Here is a 17,797-nt window from a genome sequence, read left to right as displayed (position 1 = left end):
TTTTTTCTTTAATGTATGTGTATTTATGTGTGTAGATTTGATATACCAGATGAAATTTCAAAGAGAATCATCAAATCAAAGTGAGTCAACGAAACTAATGGAGAGTACATGGATGGGCACCATTTTTGAACCAAAGAAGATTTTGTACTTTTTTTTGTAACAGAATGTAAAGGATGTGTAATGTAAAAGAAATTATGTGTAATGTAAAAGAAATTGTGTGTAATTTATTGAACAAGACCCACATACATTTGATAAATTATGTTGTATACTTGACAAATGATGGTTTCCTCGTCATAAATAATACATAATTTACGTTATTGTTTTATAATTTGTATTCTATGTGTATTTATGTATGAGTAAAAACGAAAACATATGTTGCTTTAATGTTCCCAGAAAAATATACTATTTCAAAAACTGAAAGTTAAGTGAGAGAAAGTGATATATATGTTTTGTATATTAACCCCCAAATCACGCTAAATTGATCCTAAAAAATATACTATTTCCAAATCTGAAAGTTAAGTGAGAGAAAATTGATTTGAATCGAAAAAAATTTACATAGTAAGAGAGAGAAAATTGATTTGGTTTCCAAATCTGTAAAGAGAGAGAAAATTGATTTGGTTACGATTTTTGTTTTGAATTGATTTGGAAATAGATTTGCTTTCCAAAACGGTTAGAAGATAGAGAAAAATCAATTTCGGATTTATACGTTAGTTGCTTTAAATCCCCTAAATCACGCCCACATTAAAAACATTCCAAATTCACCCTGGATAATTAAAAATCCCGTGATTTTTGTAGGAGGGACATGGACGGTAGTTCTCTCATAAAGAATGGGTTATTGTGTCCATAATGTAAAGGGACTAAATATCCATGTTTTAGGAAGATTGGATCATAAACCTTTTTTGAATATTATTTTGGTCTATATACCCACGGACCCTTATTTTAAGTTTAAGTTTTTAAAGTTTTTGAATTAATGTGTTGGATTATTTTAAATTTAAGTTTTTGTAATGAATTTTAAGTTTTTAATTTAATGAGTTATTTTTATTTTGTTCTTAAAATAAAAAAGAAAAATGAATGTGATCCAACGGTGGGATCACATCCCCCAACATGACCGTTGGGAGCTCCCCAACGGTCTGTTGGGGATGTTCAGCCGACCCCTAATAAGTGGCGGCTGAACATGCCGGTCGGGGCTGAGCCCCAACCGGCTGGGGTTGGACCCCTTCAGACCGGGGGAGGGGGTTGAGGCCCTTAATTTGAATAAAGGGCCCAGCAGCCCCTCCCCCTTGGACTTGCTCTAAGAGCATCTCCAGCCCCAGCCGGGCGCAGGTCATAAACTCAAATTTATGACCTGCCCCCGCCAGTCCAACCTGGGCGGCTGGGGCTTCCGCCCCAGCCGACGCTTCAGTCACCCCTAACATTAGGGGCGACTGAAGGTCCCCAACATGACCGTTGGGGACTCCTAACGGTCATGTTGGGGATGATCTTGGCCGTTGGAAAAAATCCAACGGCCAAGATCTTCTCATTTTTTTTTCCGCTTTTTTTATCTAATTAGTATTAAATTTTTTTCAACTCTAAAAAAACTTCCACATTAATAATTAAAATACATTTAACGAAAGTGTCGGTCCTCGAATAATTTTTCAACTTTGGAAATTTTTTTTTATTCGAAAATAGTTCAAACACGTATTTTGTATATACACAAAACCACACACGTTTCTCGCACACCAACAAAAACGTCACACACGTATTTCCCACGTAAACAAATTTTCGGCCTGATGGTGGGGTTGAAGCTGAATTTTTGAGGGGGCCAAAAATTTTGGGTGAAAAAGTAGACTGAGGTTGGAGTTGCTCTGACACGTCGCCCTCAAGGCCTCAAGGCTAGGCCGTCAAATAGGAGTATATTTTCCGTTCCCATCTGGGTTTGGTAAAGAAATTGCAATTTTGTTCTCTTTCTCTGTCTCTTTTTCTCTGTGCTATCTGTTTTCTCTGATCAGTGGATCCATTGATTCAACCAGCTTCAAACAATTCTAAACGATCAATCAAACAATCCAAAGCTATCAACCAATAATTTCAATGGCTACCGCAGGAAACAATAATATCAATGCGAAACTTGTAAGTCATAGTATAATTTAACTAGGGTTTCAGTTTTTGTCAACATGACTTCAATTCTAATCTTCAACTCATCGAATTATAGGTTTTGCTCGGTGATATGGGAGCGGGAAAATCTAGTCTCGTTTTGAGATTCGTAAAGGGACAGTTTCTTGAATTTCAGGTAGTTGGGAAATTTGATAATGAATTCATTCAGATTCAGATTCTGTTTTTTTGTTGTTGTGGTTCGCTGATCTTCGATATGATTATGTTGTTCTACTGTTAGAATCACTCTGATTTTTAGTGTGCATGTTGATAGGAATCAACAATTGGAGCTGCGTTTTTCTCACAGACGTTAGCTGTGAATGACGCAACCGTCAAGTTTGAGATTTGGGATACGGCTGGGCAGGAGAGGTATCATAGCTTGGCTCCTATGTACTACAGAGGAGCTGCTGCTGCAATTATCGTCTACGACATAAGTAGCACGGTTTGATTTCGCTGTTCTGAATCTTAATTTATTTGATCATTAACATAGCAAAATCCTTCATTTGTTCATTACCTCGAAAAATTTGTTAATTGATAGGTTCGAGCATTACATCAGTTGGTTATTAACGGATTAGATCGTTCTTCTTTTTTCTTTTGAAAATTTAGGAGTCATTTAGGGTTCTAGCATTGGGTTTATCATTATCCGATTGTACACAACGAATATCCTTCCTTAGTTTAGTATCTGTAGAAATTTGTAATTTTATTTGATTATTTGAAGGAAGGTTTGAGCATTATAACAGATGGTTATTTACGGATTGGGTTGTTGTTTTTTGAAAATTTAGGAGTCATTTACACGTGCTAAGAAGTGGGTGCAAGAACTACAAAAACAAGGTCTGTCCTCATATTCATTTGTTTGATGCGTTATAAAACCAGATGAGGGTAGAAACAACTCTTCAATCCTTATGTGTTTCCATAATCATGACTCAAATTCGCCAGTGTTATTTGTTGTATAATTGGTTTGTTTTCAGGTAATCCTAACATGGTCATGGCACTTGCCGGGAATAAAGCTGACTTAGAAGATAAAAGAAAGGTGACTTCAGAGGTGAGTGTGTAGATGTGTAGTTTCCCCAGTTTATTTGGATTTTTTACTGTTTGAAGTCAAAGTCTAGATGATTTATAGTTCTTATTTGGTGATAAGAAAATATATTGTGCTACTGAATCCATTTCATATTGGGCATGAAAACTTCATTTCCTCTTCAGAAATTCGATATGGTGTTTTCTGGGGCAGAAATAAACACTAAGACCAATATTCAGATGATTAAGCAGACTATAGTATTTACAGGTGGTGTCCGATGTTTAAATAGGCGCATAAGATGTGCATGCCTTGAGGCAAAATTTAGGTGTACCTCATCTGAACCACACCTCTATGTAGTTCAGGGGTATAGATTCAGCAACAGTTAGTTCTTCCTTTTAAGTGATGATTCAGTGAAGTGACAACACTTGTTCTCCTTTCAAGTGAGAAGTGCGATTTTGTGGTTCTTTCCTCTCTCTTTCTTTAACTTGTTAACTTGTAGAGGTAGTAGAGAAGAGACCAAAAGAATTCATATCCTTTGACTTTAGTATCAAAAAACTAATTTGTTGTAGTACTACAAAAAGATTTAAATAAAATCCTATTAATAGAATAAAGTCTATAAAATACATATGCTCCCGGATCATCAACCGTACTTTTCCATAACCAAAGGCTCGATCCTTCCCTGAATCAGTTCATCTTTCTACCCTTATCTCCTTTTTTTTTTTCCCGAGTCAACATTATCAGGAAAACAAAGTGGCTAAACTTATTATCCCTGTCGGGGAGGTTAATGGTCCAGTCTCTGTTATATCCTAACTCTGAAGTAATAAAATGTCTTTCTCGACTCTTGGCCAAAAGAAAGTTTTGATGTCCACTGCCACATTCCAACCATTCATAGTTCAAACTAAGGGTCACAGTAGCTTGTGTGCTCAGCGGCGCTATAAACTGAGATAGCTCAGTTATAGCGTTGTTTGAGATCCCTGAAGTCCAGGTTGAGACTCTCGCAAGCCTGTTACACCCTCGTAGTCTCTGATATGCTCAACGATGATTTGACTGAGCTAGCTCTAGCCTTATGTATTCTGTCTGTGCATTCTTTTGGTGTGAGAATAGTCCCACATGGAAGAGGGCAATCTAGCAACCAAGAATATAATGTCTAGGTCCTCTCCACTCATTGCCAATTGGTTTTGAGTTGGATGACCACAAACTTAGCATGGTATCGTAGCTAACCATACATGTGATAGGCTTAAAAGGCACACATGCTCCACATCACCCGAAAAAAAACACGTGTTAGGCTAAAAAAATGCCACCTGTGAGGGGGGCGTGCGAGAATAGACCCACATGGGAGAATGTCGATCTAGTAACCAAGAATATAACATCTAGGTCCTCTCCGCTCATTGCCAATTGGTTTTGAGTTGGATGACCACAAACTTAACATTTGGAAATGAACCCATTTGTATTTTTATTGCAAGCAATCAATTTCCGTGTTTTTTAATTCATTCCTTCGGATATCATCATCACCATCAATTTTTTTGCATGCTTAATAACAGATTAACATTTGCGTTTTAGTTCAGCTTCGGTTATCTTTCCACCCCCTTACGTTGCTTGAACGCAAATCTGTGTATGAGAAACATTCCGTTGGATTCTCTTTTAAACTTCAATTTAATTTTTTTTTAAAATGTATGTGATGGTTTCACATTAATTTTTTCTGGTCAGAAATGAATTGGATGTACTACAGTTCCTCATTATATTAATTTTTTGCTTGTAGACTTCAAACACATAATATAAGACCTATTTATATATTACACATGATGTTTACTAGTCTGTCGTGGACCTCCGGGTTTAGTTGCCTAAGTGGTGGAAGTTTATTAATTTCGAAATTTTAGTAACTTTTTCATCTGAAATTTTTGAATGAGTATATAGAATAAATAAGTGTCCAAAGACAGGTTACATTTTACATAATTGTTTGGAGGACTATGTTATGAACTTTTTCGTCGGAATTATATAGTATGTTGGAGTAGTTTTGGTTTACGCAAATGTAGAAAGTGATTCTTGCGACATAGTTCCACATCTTATAAAGAGGTTTAGGAACCATGTTATAGTCTTAAATTAGGTTTATTCTGATACTTCGTTGGCAACTATCTTACAAGTCCTCAAGCTTCTTTTTGTAGTTTATGTTAGTCGAGAATGAGATGGTAAATGAACTTTTCCTGCTCCATCTGATCTCCAGCTACATCAGTGATGTCTAATGCATTCCTTTGCAGGAGGCACGCTTATATGCGGAGGAAAATGGTTTGTTCTTCATGGAAACCTCTGCGAAAACTGCTAGCAATGTGAATGATATATTCTACGAGATAGGTATATTCTGATTTCTTGTTAGTAAAAAAGATACTTTTGGATACTGACATTGTTATCCTGGATGTTGGAAAGCACTTATAATATTTCTTTTTAATCTCTTGTGAAATGTATGTCTAGTTTTGTTTCATAGTGTCTTTTTTATATATGATTGCTTGAAGATGCTTCTTGAACATAATAGACGAAGTGATCGATATAATCAAAGAGAACCATGCCCGTGGTGTGCAGACGTATAACAGTGACAGCGAAGACTTAAGCGATTGGCTTAACATTTAAAAATATGAAGGCAATAATGTCATGTTTAACGTAGTTTATTGTCCTTATAAGTGAGAACAGATACATGGAAAGATAGGAACTTCATTTTCACCTAAACTTGTTGGCACCTTTCTCATAGGTTTGATCATGATCTAGATAAGAAAATATCTCTCACGTAACTTTTAACTCGAATAAACTCTTAATTGTCTATGTATAGGGATTGATCCCTCCATTGTCTGTATATAGGAGATCAGACCCTTTCCCAATAGGTTTTATAGTTTATCTTAATAGAATTCTAATTTAACTATAAACTTGATAAGCCCTTTTAATTGTAAAGTTTCTTGATTTGTTGAAGGAATAAAAAGTAAAACATAAAGTTACAAAAATTATAAATGTAGAAATGAAAACTTAGATCGACTAGGATTCTACGAGTAGATTATTTTTCAATACAGGCAGGGTTATGTTGTGCCTCCTCGGTTAGATGCACATCGTTCTGACATGCGTGAAGGCGTTCAACCTTGAACTTCGAAATCGAATCTTCAACCACTAACATAACACCACGTTATTGTAGTCAAACACATACTTAATCTCATAAAGTTTGGGTATATGAGATTGGTGATTCTCTATTCGGTCAGTCGATGCAGTGTGTGTGTGTCCTCGATAAGTCGATAATATTTGGCGTACTCTAGCATGGTGGCCATAAAGAATAAAGACATAATTTACTCTATTTTCGGTTGTGCACTGAAACGTCTGGGAACATTCTCAGCATGATGAAGGGGCTGGCGTACGAGTGTTTGACGATGAAAAGTTTGCAATGTGGGAACAACGGCTGGTGAATGTCAATTTGTACATATTTGATGCACGGGTTTAAAGTATGTTCCACCCTATACTAAACATTTTCAGCATATCGAATGGGTTGACATACCTGTGGGAATGGATGTTTCTGATGGCAGTTGTAGTATGCATGGGCTTCCATGAAAATGTTGATCAATGAGCAATGATGTTTGATCTCTTCATCTGAGTTGGGAGCTTTTTGGGGCTTCAGTTGCCGAGTTGCATACTAAAGGAGTTGGATTGGGTTAGGTGCGATAAAGTTCAGGGGTACAACATGGTGAATGATGGTCTTTTTTATGTTTTTCCCTCCGATCAACGGCAGTCCAAGTTTATGACTTACCTATGCATGTATCTGTGAGGTGGGCAACATGATCTAAGATTGTTGCGAGCCTTCAAATGGTTATGGATGGTATCCTTCGCTCTTGTTTTCCTTTTGGTGCCTCTGAAACCGTCTCGGAACTTATAGCTTTGAATACCAAATATGATGTAATCTTGTAGGCCGAAGCTTTGGCAGAAGATTACCAGTGAAGATAAGATAACTGGAGTTCTCTTACAGAAGTTCATCGCTGAACTATTGATCAACTAAAATAAAATAATCAACTCTAAACTGTATTCCCAAGGATGACCCCACTTTATAAAGGAGAAAAGGATTCTCTCAATAGGTCTTGTAACTCCTATGCGTAGAAGTTACTACTTCTAGTTGGAAATACTATAAAGTTTTCCATATATGAAGGAGCAGAAAGTAAAATTGAGCTGAATAAACATAGAAACTAAAATCAACTAGGATTTCAAAGCTGACGATAAAGTGGCAGAGTGGGAATGGATGTGCCGTTATATAACATTTAATATTCATTTGTTCTCTTTGCAGACTGACATTTAATTTACTGTTCCAACGAGTATCTATTGTTCCGCCACAGACAGAGTTTCTAATAATAAACAAAAGTTTGCTCAGGCAACTTTAGATAGTTTCATTAATAGGTTGACTCGTACAGGTGAATATGGGTCCCTTTTGCAATATCCTTTGAATTTGAGTTTGGATCTATATAAAAATATTAAGTCGTGGGCTGCTATTTTGAAAGCTTCGAACTTTTTGGATTACATGATTCACTTCTACTCATAGCAGTATCTGTAATTTTGTATTCTGGCACTCTGACTATACTTCTATTTTTGTGCATCTAGCGAGGAAGTTGCCTCGTGCTCAGCCTGCTCAAAATCCAACAGGGATGGTTCTTGTGGACAGACCAGCTGAAAGATCCCAGTCTGCATCATGCTGTTCTTAAGTATGTAATTTTCCCTTACCATTATCCTTTTACCGTTCCTTCTGTTTTCTATATATTGCATCGTGAATCTCGTGATAAAATCTTTAGATAATTAACATTAACAACTTCAATGTTTTGTCTCAGAGTGGTCTCTTTTGTTTCTGATTACTGATTAATGAAAAACTTAATAATAATGGGTTCCTGTTTTCTGGCTGTACGGTTTCTATTTCCATGGTCCTCAGGCCATTGAACGTTGCTTTGTTGGTTCGATGTAATCTTCTGGTCCATTAGTGTGTTAAACGCAGAACTTGAGTACTTAAATAAATAATCTGATATGAACTCGTGGCCAGAATCGAATACTGAGGTCTACACTTAAATAAATAATTAAAGCTTCAACTAGAAATCTGAACAGAACAAATAGTTTCTAGTTGGTATGCAACTTAATCGCCATCTTCAAATAAAGAAACTCTCTGTTTCTACTGGACGAAATTCACGCTCAGTTGTCTAAAACTGTTCTGTGCTAGGGAAGGCATTTCTTCTCCAATACTTTGTAATTTCTAATCCTAATTGAAATAGAAAGTCTGGTGCACGAGGGAAACATTTCCTAAGCTTGTAAAAACCTTAGGTAAACGAAGTAAAAAAGAAATAGAAGTAGCAAACTAATATCGGCCGTCTGGAGGATTCATTTAAATTGGCTTGGGGCCTAGGTTCTTGTGAACTCGATTCACGTCAACACCCAAGTTTATGACCTAATTTACATTTTAGAATAATAGAATACATGATTACCATTTGAAGAGCGATTTTAGAGGACCTAGAAAGAGAGTTTATTGGATGAAATTAGAAGCTCACAGTGAAAAGAAAAAGAAGCCCAAACTGTATTAGTTCTTGAAAAATCCGTCAATTTTGTTGGTACTTCGCTTTTGTTTAACAGGTATACAGATTATACAATTACCATATCTGATACTTCAAATCGTATAGCAGAAGAGCAGGTACTAAGGTGGCAAGAAGAATCCATGGAGACTGGAAGCTGGTTTTCGTACATATTAAGAGCGAAAAATGGTGAGACGGATAAATTAAGAACTCTTACTTGAAGCTGTCTAGTTTCTTAGGTTTGGCAAGTGTGTAGGTAGGTCAAATACTTGTTTATGGAACCCTGTAAATGTGTGAGTATAGTGTGGCTGGTGAATCTATCATACTTGGTACTGGATATATTGCATTAAGATGATATTCGGTTCGTCTTCTTAAACCCACGAATTTATATATGATATAATGGTTTCCTCAATATGATTTAATGTTCGTCGAAGATCTCTGTTGTTTTGAAGATATTAAACAAATCAATAAGCTTAGCCATGTTAGTTCATTTTGAGAAGTGTACTTCAGAGTTTGTTAATGCGAGTGTCCATGGTTGATCATCAAGTATGTTTAGGTGATTAAAATGAGCGTCTAAGAGTGTTACAATAGGAATACAAAGTAAAAATGATATTGATCTTTATCTCTCAAGCTTGCGAGTGCAGTTTGTTATTTCACTGATTTTAGTATGTGTATTAAGTCTTTCCCGAACATTATGTTTTCAATTGGTATTACTTCCACAAAATGAGTTAAATGTTTACCAATACAACCTTTATAGTAAGTCAAATTTAACTTTAAGTAACCCTCCACCTTTATGTTTTCAACTACCCTCTCTCAGTCTGGTTTCCGAGACTGTCGACCAAGGGGGCTCCTCCCCTTTGGCAGAGAGGGAGAAGAGAGAAGAAGGAAGAAGAAGCCGGAGAAAAAGGAAGATAAAAAATATATTGTTTTTAAGATCGTCGATGAAAAAGGAAGGTAAAAAATATATTGTTTTTAAGATCGTCGATTGAAGGTCGCTTGTCGGATGATGGTGGCAAGGTCGAGAGAGAAAAAAAAGACAGGATGAAAATAACCTTCAATCTCGGTTTTTATACCAACTTGGATGAAAATAACCCTTAATATGGGATGAAAATAACCCTAACCCTTCTTCAATGCAACGCTCAACTTGGATGAAAATAAACCTTAATATGGGATGAAAATATCCCTAACCCTTCCCCAATGCAACACTCAAGAGAAACTTTAAAAACCTATATTTTGATATAAAATTAATTGATTTGTTTATGTGACACTCTAAAAACCTAAATTTAGAGTGTTTTCTTAAGGATTTCTAAAATAAATCTTGACACACCATTTTAGAGATTCATGTTAAGTTTTGTATTGGTGATGGATTTTAAAGAGAAACTCTAAAAATTTTTATGCGGCACTCTAAGATTTAGAAGCGTTGCATTGCATTGGAGATGCTCTTAATAGTGTGCAATCTCAACCTTAGGATTTAACATAAGCTCAAACAATCAATCAAATCTACTGTTGTCGATTCATTTTTTTTTTGTTGAAAGCAAGAAATGAAATTTCGGTCGGTCCAAAAGTGGACATGTTTCGTGGAAACGTTTCGGTCTGTGTGAAAATTTTACAAATTTGTGGAATGATAAAACAGTTCTAAAACAATTAAGTTCGGTACTAATCTGCAATAAAACAATTAGTTTAGGGCATAAATTGAGTTATTTAACTTTATTAGTACTAAAACAGTTAAGTTAGGTGTTTATCTGCAATTAAACAGTTAGTTCAGGAGGTACATTGAATTATTTATCAGATGTAAACCTAAAACAGTTAGTTTAGGGTCCAATCCGCTATAATAGTAATAGTTAGGTTGCTAACCAAAAATAAAACATAACATACTTGTTTTGTAGTAAAAATTGTTTTCCCCTTAAATGCAACCCTTAATCCCTATTTCCAAGACTTCTCAGCCGAAACCGACTGTTCCCTCTTCCTCTCTAAAATCGAAATCTAAAGTTAAAGATCACCTAAAGAAGAGAAGAATCTCTTGAAGAACAAAAGATTTGAGAAGTAGTAGTCAAGAAAGATGGAACAAATTAAAATTAACAGAAAGGTAGAAGATAAACGACTAAGGTGTTATATGAGTTATGATTTTAGAATCTTTCGAAACCCTAAACCTAAATCTCTGTTTCGACATTTCGTGTCAGATTTCGGTGGAAATTTCGTTTCGGTGATGTGAATTTAGGGCATATTTCGGTCGAAGTGAATTTAGGACATGTTTCGGTCATTTCGACCGAAATATGCCGACATTTTATTCCTTGGTTGAAAGATTATCGATTCAGTTGGGACATAAAATTGAACACGTATATAACATTTTCCAATATATACAAGTTAAAAATACATTGACTCTATTTTGAACTTCAAATAGTACTTGAAATTGCTTAAAATCACACTGACATTTATTAGACACTGTGACTCCGGTGCGCCGCTTTTTAGGTGCGGGGCATCCTAAAAAGCTTCTGAGCGCATCTAAAATTTTGGGCGAAAAAGTTTCTTTTGGATGCCCCCAGCCCTCACTGTCACTTTTTATCACTCTAGTAGATTGCCGACGCCCCTTTGGAAAGGAGATTCTTCTTCTTCCTCTTGTCTTCCCACTACAACCATCATCACCTCTGATGACAAAGCAGTCGAGCACAACTGAAATCTGGATAGTCCGATGATGGAACTGTCAGACAATAACCCAACACCAAACATTGGTAGTTTAAGGAAAGGAACTTCTAAACGCGATGACCATATAATCGAAGAAATCCCGGGTAGCTAAAGCGATAGAACTGAAGTCACAACCGGACACTGAACTCGACTAGTTTGACGAATGGGATAGTTGTGCCATAACCCGATCAGATAAAGGGATGGAACTGCTGTAATCAACCTCAGAAAAAAAATCCTGCTAGCTTACTTACCACGGAAGTGTTTTCAGCTACTAGACATGGAAATTAATTCTTAATCCTAAATTAATCTGCAGCTCCCTCTCTCAGTTGGCGAACCGTTTTTATTATTTCGGTTCTGTTAAAATACGAAGCGGGTTTTACCCGTTTCGCTTCTCCGTTACTTTCTTATTTTCAAATCAAATCGTCGTTTATATTCGTTCTTTCGCTTATATGTGGTGGTATCTCTCCCACTGTTTTCAAAAATCAAATTTCAAACGGCTATTCTCTTTACACTCTCTCTCTCTCTCTCTCTCTCTCTCTCTACAATACTCTTCTTCTTCTCCATTTCTAGGGTTTATGTAAGGGGGTAATCGCAAGTACCTTAAGATTCTTTCCTTCACAACCAGATCTTCAATTTCTTGATCTGTCGTTTATAGTCCGAAACAAGTAATTTAGGGTTTTCGAAATATGGAGTTTCCTCAAGAGCTTGATGAATACATCAAAGAATCAATCGACTTTTCATTAGGTCTCCCTGTATCTTCAAAAACATTAGAACTAAAGCTTAAAGCTTCAGAAGACGCTCGAAGACATCTTCAAGATCAGAACTTCAGTTTGCATGCTCGGTTGAAGGAAAAGGACGAACTAATTGAGCGATCTAGGGTTCGTTTCTAAATTCCTCATTTTTATTTCCTTGTTTTGATTATGTTTGTCTTGAACTTTTGTCAATTCTTGATTTGTAGTCCGAAGCAAGTCTAAATGCACAAGCTTTAAAGAAATTCGTCGAGGAGAATCAGAAATTGGCATCTGAATGTTCAAATCTTCTTAGTCAATGTTCAAGATGGGAAAGGGAATGTTCTCTTTATGATCATGATCGAGAAGCTTTGATGGAATTTGGGAATGAAGCAGATGAACGTGCTAAGGATGCTGAAATCCGTGTTTTGCAAGTTGAGAATGATTTGAGCAAAATTTCAGAAGAACTTGCATTCTATAAACATGAATGCGATTTACGAGTGGTATTGTTTTAAGCCTAACTATTTTTCTCTCCAACTTTTATTATTTCTCTTACATTTATAGATGTATAACAATATTTTTGATGGCAGGTTAATGAAAGAAAAGCAAATGAAGAATTGCAGTTGTTGAGACAACGAGTTTATGAGCTGGAGCATATAAGGTCACTAGGATGTTCTTCGGGGAAGACTGAGGTCGAAATCCCGCAGCTTCAAGTAAAAGCGGCCGCAAATGTGAGTACACCTTTGAAGCATTAATTAATTTTAGGAAATCGTGATGTAGGTATTTGTTTTGTAAGAAACATAGATGGATAATAAAATGGGAGAAAGTCATTGTGGCAGGAAATTGTTTTTGTCCAACCCTTTTGATAAAACTTACAACTCATACAACTTATACCATCCACATCCTATACTCACAGACCCATTGAAGAGATACTATGAATGGCGAAGAAAAGTCAAATTTTAGTTTCAATTCAAGTGAAAGTTTTTTCTTGTCAGCAATATGAATTTGTATGATGTGTTTAGTTATCGTAGTCCATTTGCTAGCTACATCGTATCCACTTAAGGATAAGGGCATGATGAGTTCATTTATCAGAGTCCATATGTCATATTAGATCATTTCTTCTTCATTTTCTTATTTTGGGTCTTTAATTTGGTATTTATGGCCTTGTTAGGGTTTCAAGAATGACTTATATATCCGTCTCCCTCTTTAGAACACTACATAGTACGAAGATGAAATATTCTTTCATAAATAATATTTGAAATAAAACTCATATATTATGATTAACAGTGAAGCAAAGTTGTTACTTAACCCATGAAAGCTTTTCAACTTACGCAGAAGTCTGGTTTTATTGCTTGTACTAATTGGGTTATAAGCTAACGAATAAGCGGATGGGAATGATTTTTAGTAATTGCATATCTATCCATCGAATATATGGAAATGTTAGTGGTGGCCTATTCCATGCCAAACGAAGAGATCCTTTAAGATGGAACTCATTTCCTATTTCAATTATTTATGTTGGTGATGTACAACAGATATATAATGTAGTAAATGCTTATGAGGCCTTTTAATGACCACAGATGATAAATTTTTATATTCGCATCTTTTCAGGCTGGTGCATCGGCACTCTGCGCAGCTATTGAACAGAATTTGCTTGATACCGTTCTTGCTTCGTCGGTTGATAAAGATGAAGCTGTGGCGAACGCGCATGCTTTCCTGATGGCTAATAGTGAAGTTGAACCATTCCAGCATTTACTTAAAATGTGGCAAAGGTGAGATCTTCTTTTATCCTCTTAAACATCTCTTAAAGGACCTATTGCACGAAAAGAGTATTTTCTGATTTGAATTAACTTTTTACTGTGGCCCTTTTGTAGATCAATTTGAATTTCCTTATATTTTAAATGTATTCTTGAATAAAAGATCAAGTGTGTCTTTTGCAAAAAAAAGAAAGATTAAGTGTAAAACCATATTAATAAAGCCCTCTTTGGCCAGGGGGCCCTAAGTGACGCTTTGCTCGCTTGACCCCAGGGCGGGCCTGGTTTAATTGGAGTGATCGTAGCCATAATGCTATGATGTTGAAGATATAACCACTGAAATGATATTTACTTCCCTATTTCTATGGATTTGCAGCTACTGTAACTTTGACATTATAAAATATTACAACCAAATTACTTATCACCAAATTAGTTAGACTATTGGGGAGTGACAAATATATTTCCTATTTTGTATGAGTGAGAAGATGAGAGGGTATCTCTTGTAACATTGATATGTTACCAAAACTAAAGTTAGTCTGTTTAGACGGTTAATCTGAATGAAGGTTCACTAAAGCAGAATTTGATGGTCTTACTTACCAGTGAAAACATTAGAAGATAGCAATTTAATGCCATTCTACATTTATATAACCTGTGGAATATCGTGAAACTTCTTGCAGCTTAAAGCCATCAACCCAAAAAGTTATAGCATTGATTGCTGAGAGAAGTACTCTGCAGACTGACAAGGAACATATAAGGATTAACCTAACCAGAGCTGAAGAGGAGGTAAACTATGTTCTGTTTCGTTTCTTCAAGACTATATCACTTAAATGTACTCTAACTTTTCATTTCATGTTACCAGGTGAAAGTGTTGTTTGAAGAAAATACTATCTTGGATGAGGAAAATAAAAGGTTGTTGAGGCAATGCCATAGAGAAAGACATCATCAAGGGTCAGGAGGCAAACTCACGAGCAGTTGCTCATCGAAGGTATGGACATCTATTATATCATCTCAGTTTTCAGTTTATGCGTAACAGTAAACCTTGGTACACAAATTAGTGTCGCCTCTGGTGCCACTAACATTATTCTTGAATTTAAATGAATCTTGTTTGTGATGCTTACATAATCTTCATGTGTATTGGGGAATTTTGCATTTCCGGCTACATAATGAGTTAAATGATAGACCCCATTTGCACGCCATGCATGTATAGTTTGAGTAGGTACAAAGATATGGAGTAAGTAATATGATGAAGTAATTTCGTATGCCCAAAATTTCTTTGGTGAAAGAGGGTGTCTGAAATTGCGAATTTAAAAAATAAAAACCTCTTTTATCAAACTGCAAATTAGCTCATATACGGAGCCCATAGTTCTTCGACGAATGTTTCAGGGCTTAGTTTCTGAATAAAGCTGATTTTGGTTTAGTATTCTTTGATTTTCATTATTCAGGTGGATGGGAGGAAAAACTGGTTTGCTTGGTTTTGTGTTGGGATTTACTTGATTATAGTGTACAATGTGTTATCTTCGGGCATAGAGATTATATCTAAGCATGGTTGAAATGCAGGGAAACAAGCGGAAATCAAGCCCGAGGATGAGCTGTTCAATCGATCGAATCGATTTTGGTCCCGATTCACCAAGACAACCACTTTCCCCTCTTCAGCACAACTCACCCAATTCAAGAATGCATAAGAAGTAAAAACAACTCAAAAGGAGATGATCAAAGTTGTTTTCTGTTTTCCTTGATTTTCTTGTATGGAACGTAATGTTACATCTCTTGGTAACGGTTGTTTGTACAAAAAATATTGAGTTTACAAAAATTCGGATTTATCTCGAGAAACAAACTGAACAGAAAATTTATTTGACGTTTTTCTATATTTCTCTTGATTTTTTAATGGTGTGATGCATATCACAGAATATTAACATTGCCTTCTTAATTATGGAATAGCTTTTAGTAGTGGGAAATTTTTTAGGGTAACTCTAATGTAGTCGCTCGGGCTCCTAATTTTGGGAGCCCCTGATTTTTTTCAACTCTAATGTCGTGCTCCTAATACCATGAAATTATAGGCTATTCAAATTTCAAATTTCAAAGTTTTACCAATATTTTGGAGGGAGTTTGAATTTCAATTTTCAAATTTTACGAAAATTTTGTGGGGAGTTTGTATTTCAAATTTTACTAAAAGTTCTGGGGAGCTTGAAATTCAATTTTTTACTTTTTGTTCATCTATAAATACAACCAGTCGTCCATTAAGTTTTATACATCTTCTTTCTATGTTATCTACATCTTCTCTCTACATTCTCTGCATCTTCTCTCTACATTCAATGGATGATACTTACGAGTTAGTAAATATGATCATTCAAGGCGAGTTTCAGGGTACAGAAGATGATGAGATTTTATATGAAATATATCTTGCAGAGATTTAGGATCAACAACTGCGTACCGGTCATGTTGGTTCTGTTTCGGGTCATCGAATGATAAATCGTAACAGACAAACTGGTCATGAACGACTGACGCGAGGCTGTTTTGTCGAGAATCCACTTTATGATGCTGATACATTTTGAAATCGATATCGCATGAGTCGCGATTTATTTCTACATATCCTCAATACAGTAGTTGTCAATAATCCCTATTTTGCACAAACAAGAGACGCATTCGGGAAACTAGGTTTGGTCGCAGCATCAAAGATAACTGCGACTATGACAATGCTTGGCTTATGGGACACCAACAGATTCAACGGACGAATACCTTCGAGTTTGAAATACGACTACGAATCTTTTATCGTTAATTTACTCGTTTTTTCTATATTTGAGTTATATGTTTTTTGGGGAGTTTAAATATGTATTTGGCTTTTCAATTAATGAAATTGTATTAAAAAAATTCATTTAAAATATTAATGATTTGACTCTTTAAAGAAAGAAAAGTTAAATGGAGTGGATCCTCGAACTCCAAACAGATACATTTAGGGGATGGGAGCCCCAGTCCGGGTTCCCAAATGGGAGCCCAGCCCCACGGCTCCCGAGTAAGAGCTGTATGGGGCTGGCTGGGGCTCCCAAATTCAAATTGGGAGCCTCTGCCTAGGGGTGGGAATCGGTCCGGACCGGTCGGTACCGGACTCTAACTTCATCGAACCGGTTGACTCGGTCATAAATTGTTGGTGACCACCTATTTACTCGGGCGGACTCGGACGGTCACTCTCAAGAATTCTTTGTCCATTGACCGTCCAAGACCGTTTATTTTACCGGGCCAGTCGGACACCGGACGGTCTCGGTCCGGACTTTCCAATAAAATTTACTTAAATTCAGAATTTTATTTTTATTACCACAAACAAAATTACTTACAAATGAAGATGTTTAACTAAGAAATCAAAAGTAAATATAAAAAAGAAAAAAACACGGTTGATCATCATTTGACAAGATATAATTAAGCCATGTACTAATGTTTGGTCTTCCAGAAGACTATATGACTATAGCCAACGACCATCATATATTCATATGTCTATAAAAATTCAACGGTCAACTTCTAAAAATGAGGATAGTTTAGTCGGTCAACCTATTCGGTCATTCGTACCGGTCGGTTATTTAGACGGTCTATATTGGTCGGTCGGTTAGCGGTCGGTCCTTCAACATAGAATTTTGACCGTGAACGTTCGCCAATTCTTTCGGGCCGGTCGGACACTGACCGCTATGACCATCGGGTGTTCATGGACACTTTTTATCTCGGTCGAACGGGTCGGATAGCGGTCTTCCGGATCTTTTTCCCACCCCTACCTCTGCCTGCCCACATTAGAGTTGCTGCCCACATTAGAGTTGCCTTTGGAAGGAATATTGATATTGTTTTGCTATCAATAGCTTTTAGTGGGCCTTACTTTTGAATTTGCACTTTTATTTACTTCTGTTTTTTAGGCAGTTTTTTTTTCTTTTGATGAGAAATAAAGCAAAA

The 17,797-nt window shown here is 36.2% G+C and overlaps 2 protein-coding genes across 3 annotated transcripts; both read left to right on the top strand.

Moving 5' to 3' along the window:
- Positions 1–1,803: 1,803 nt before the first annotated feature.
- LOC147548535 (ras-related protein Rab5) lies at positions 1,804–9,118 on the top strand. 2 transcript variants are annotated; one of them, XM_086667646.1, is made up of 8 exons: positions 1,804–2,106; positions 2,189–2,266; positions 2,402–2,569; positions 2,910–2,958; positions 3,096–3,169; positions 5,398–5,491; positions 7,757–7,857; positions 8,815–9,118. In XM_086667646.1, the coding sequence occupies exons 1-7, from the start codon at positions 2,068–2,070 to the stop codon at positions 7,855–7,857; spliced, it is 603 nt and encodes a 200-aa protein (XP_086523772.1). In that variant the 5' UTR covers positions 1,804–2,067; the 3' UTR covers positions 8,815–9,118. The 2 variants fall into 2 exon arrangements, with proteins under 2 accessions (XP_086523772.1, XP_086523774.1); XM_086667648.1 differs by having other exon boundaries at positions 1,813–2,106; positions 8,818–9,118.
- Positions 9,119–11,805: 2,687 nt separating this feature from the next.
- LOC147548534 (uncharacterized) lies at positions 11,806–15,701 on the top strand. Its single transcript, XM_086671928.1, has 7 exons — positions 11,806–12,266; positions 12,347–12,619; positions 12,707–12,847; positions 13,725–13,885; positions 14,545–14,650; positions 14,727–14,852; positions 15,425–15,701. The coding sequence occupies exons 1-7, from the start codon at positions 12,075–12,077 to the stop codon at positions 15,554–15,556; spliced, it is 1,131 nt and encodes a 376-aa protein (XP_086528054.1). The 5' UTR covers positions 11,806–12,074; the 3' UTR covers positions 15,557–15,701.
- The last annotated feature ends 2,096 nt before the right edge of the window (positions 15,702–17,797 follow it).

This window comes from Eschscholzia californica, unplaced genomic scaffold (assembly GCF_041429995.1).
Source record: "Eschscholzia californica isolate CP2 unplaced genomic scaffold, dmEscCali1.0.p SCAF_3, whole genome shotgun sequence".
Taxonomy (NCBI): Eukaryota; Viridiplantae; Streptophyta; class Magnoliopsida; order Ranunculales; family Papaveraceae; genus Eschscholzia; species Eschscholzia californica.
This window is presented reverse-complemented; position numbering and strand designations above follow the sequence as displayed.

Coding starts and splice junctions, on each gene's coding strand:
- LOC147548535 (XM_086667646.1), top strand. CDS start 2,068: ATGGCTACCGCAGGAAACAATAATATCAATGCGAAACTT. Junction 2,267..2,401: donor GACAGTTTCTTGAATTTCAG/GTAGTTGGGAAA, acceptor GCATGTTGATAG/GAATCAACAATTGGAGCTGC. Junction 3,170..5,397: donor AAAGAAAGGTGACTTCAGAG/GTGAGTGTGTAG, acceptor ATTCCTTTGCAG/GAGGCACGCTTATATGCGGA.
- LOC147548534 (XM_086671928.1), top strand. CDS start 12,075: ATGGAGTTTCCTCAAGAGCTTGATGAATACATCAAAGAATCAATCGAC. Junction 12,267..12,346: donor AACTAATTGAGCGATCTAGG/GTTCGTTTCTAA, acceptor CTTGATTTGTAG/TCCGAAGCAAGTCTAAATGC. Junction 12,848..13,724: donor AAGTAAAAGCGGCCGCAAAT/GTGAGTACACCT, acceptor GCATCTTTTCAG/GCTGGTGCATCGGCACTCTG.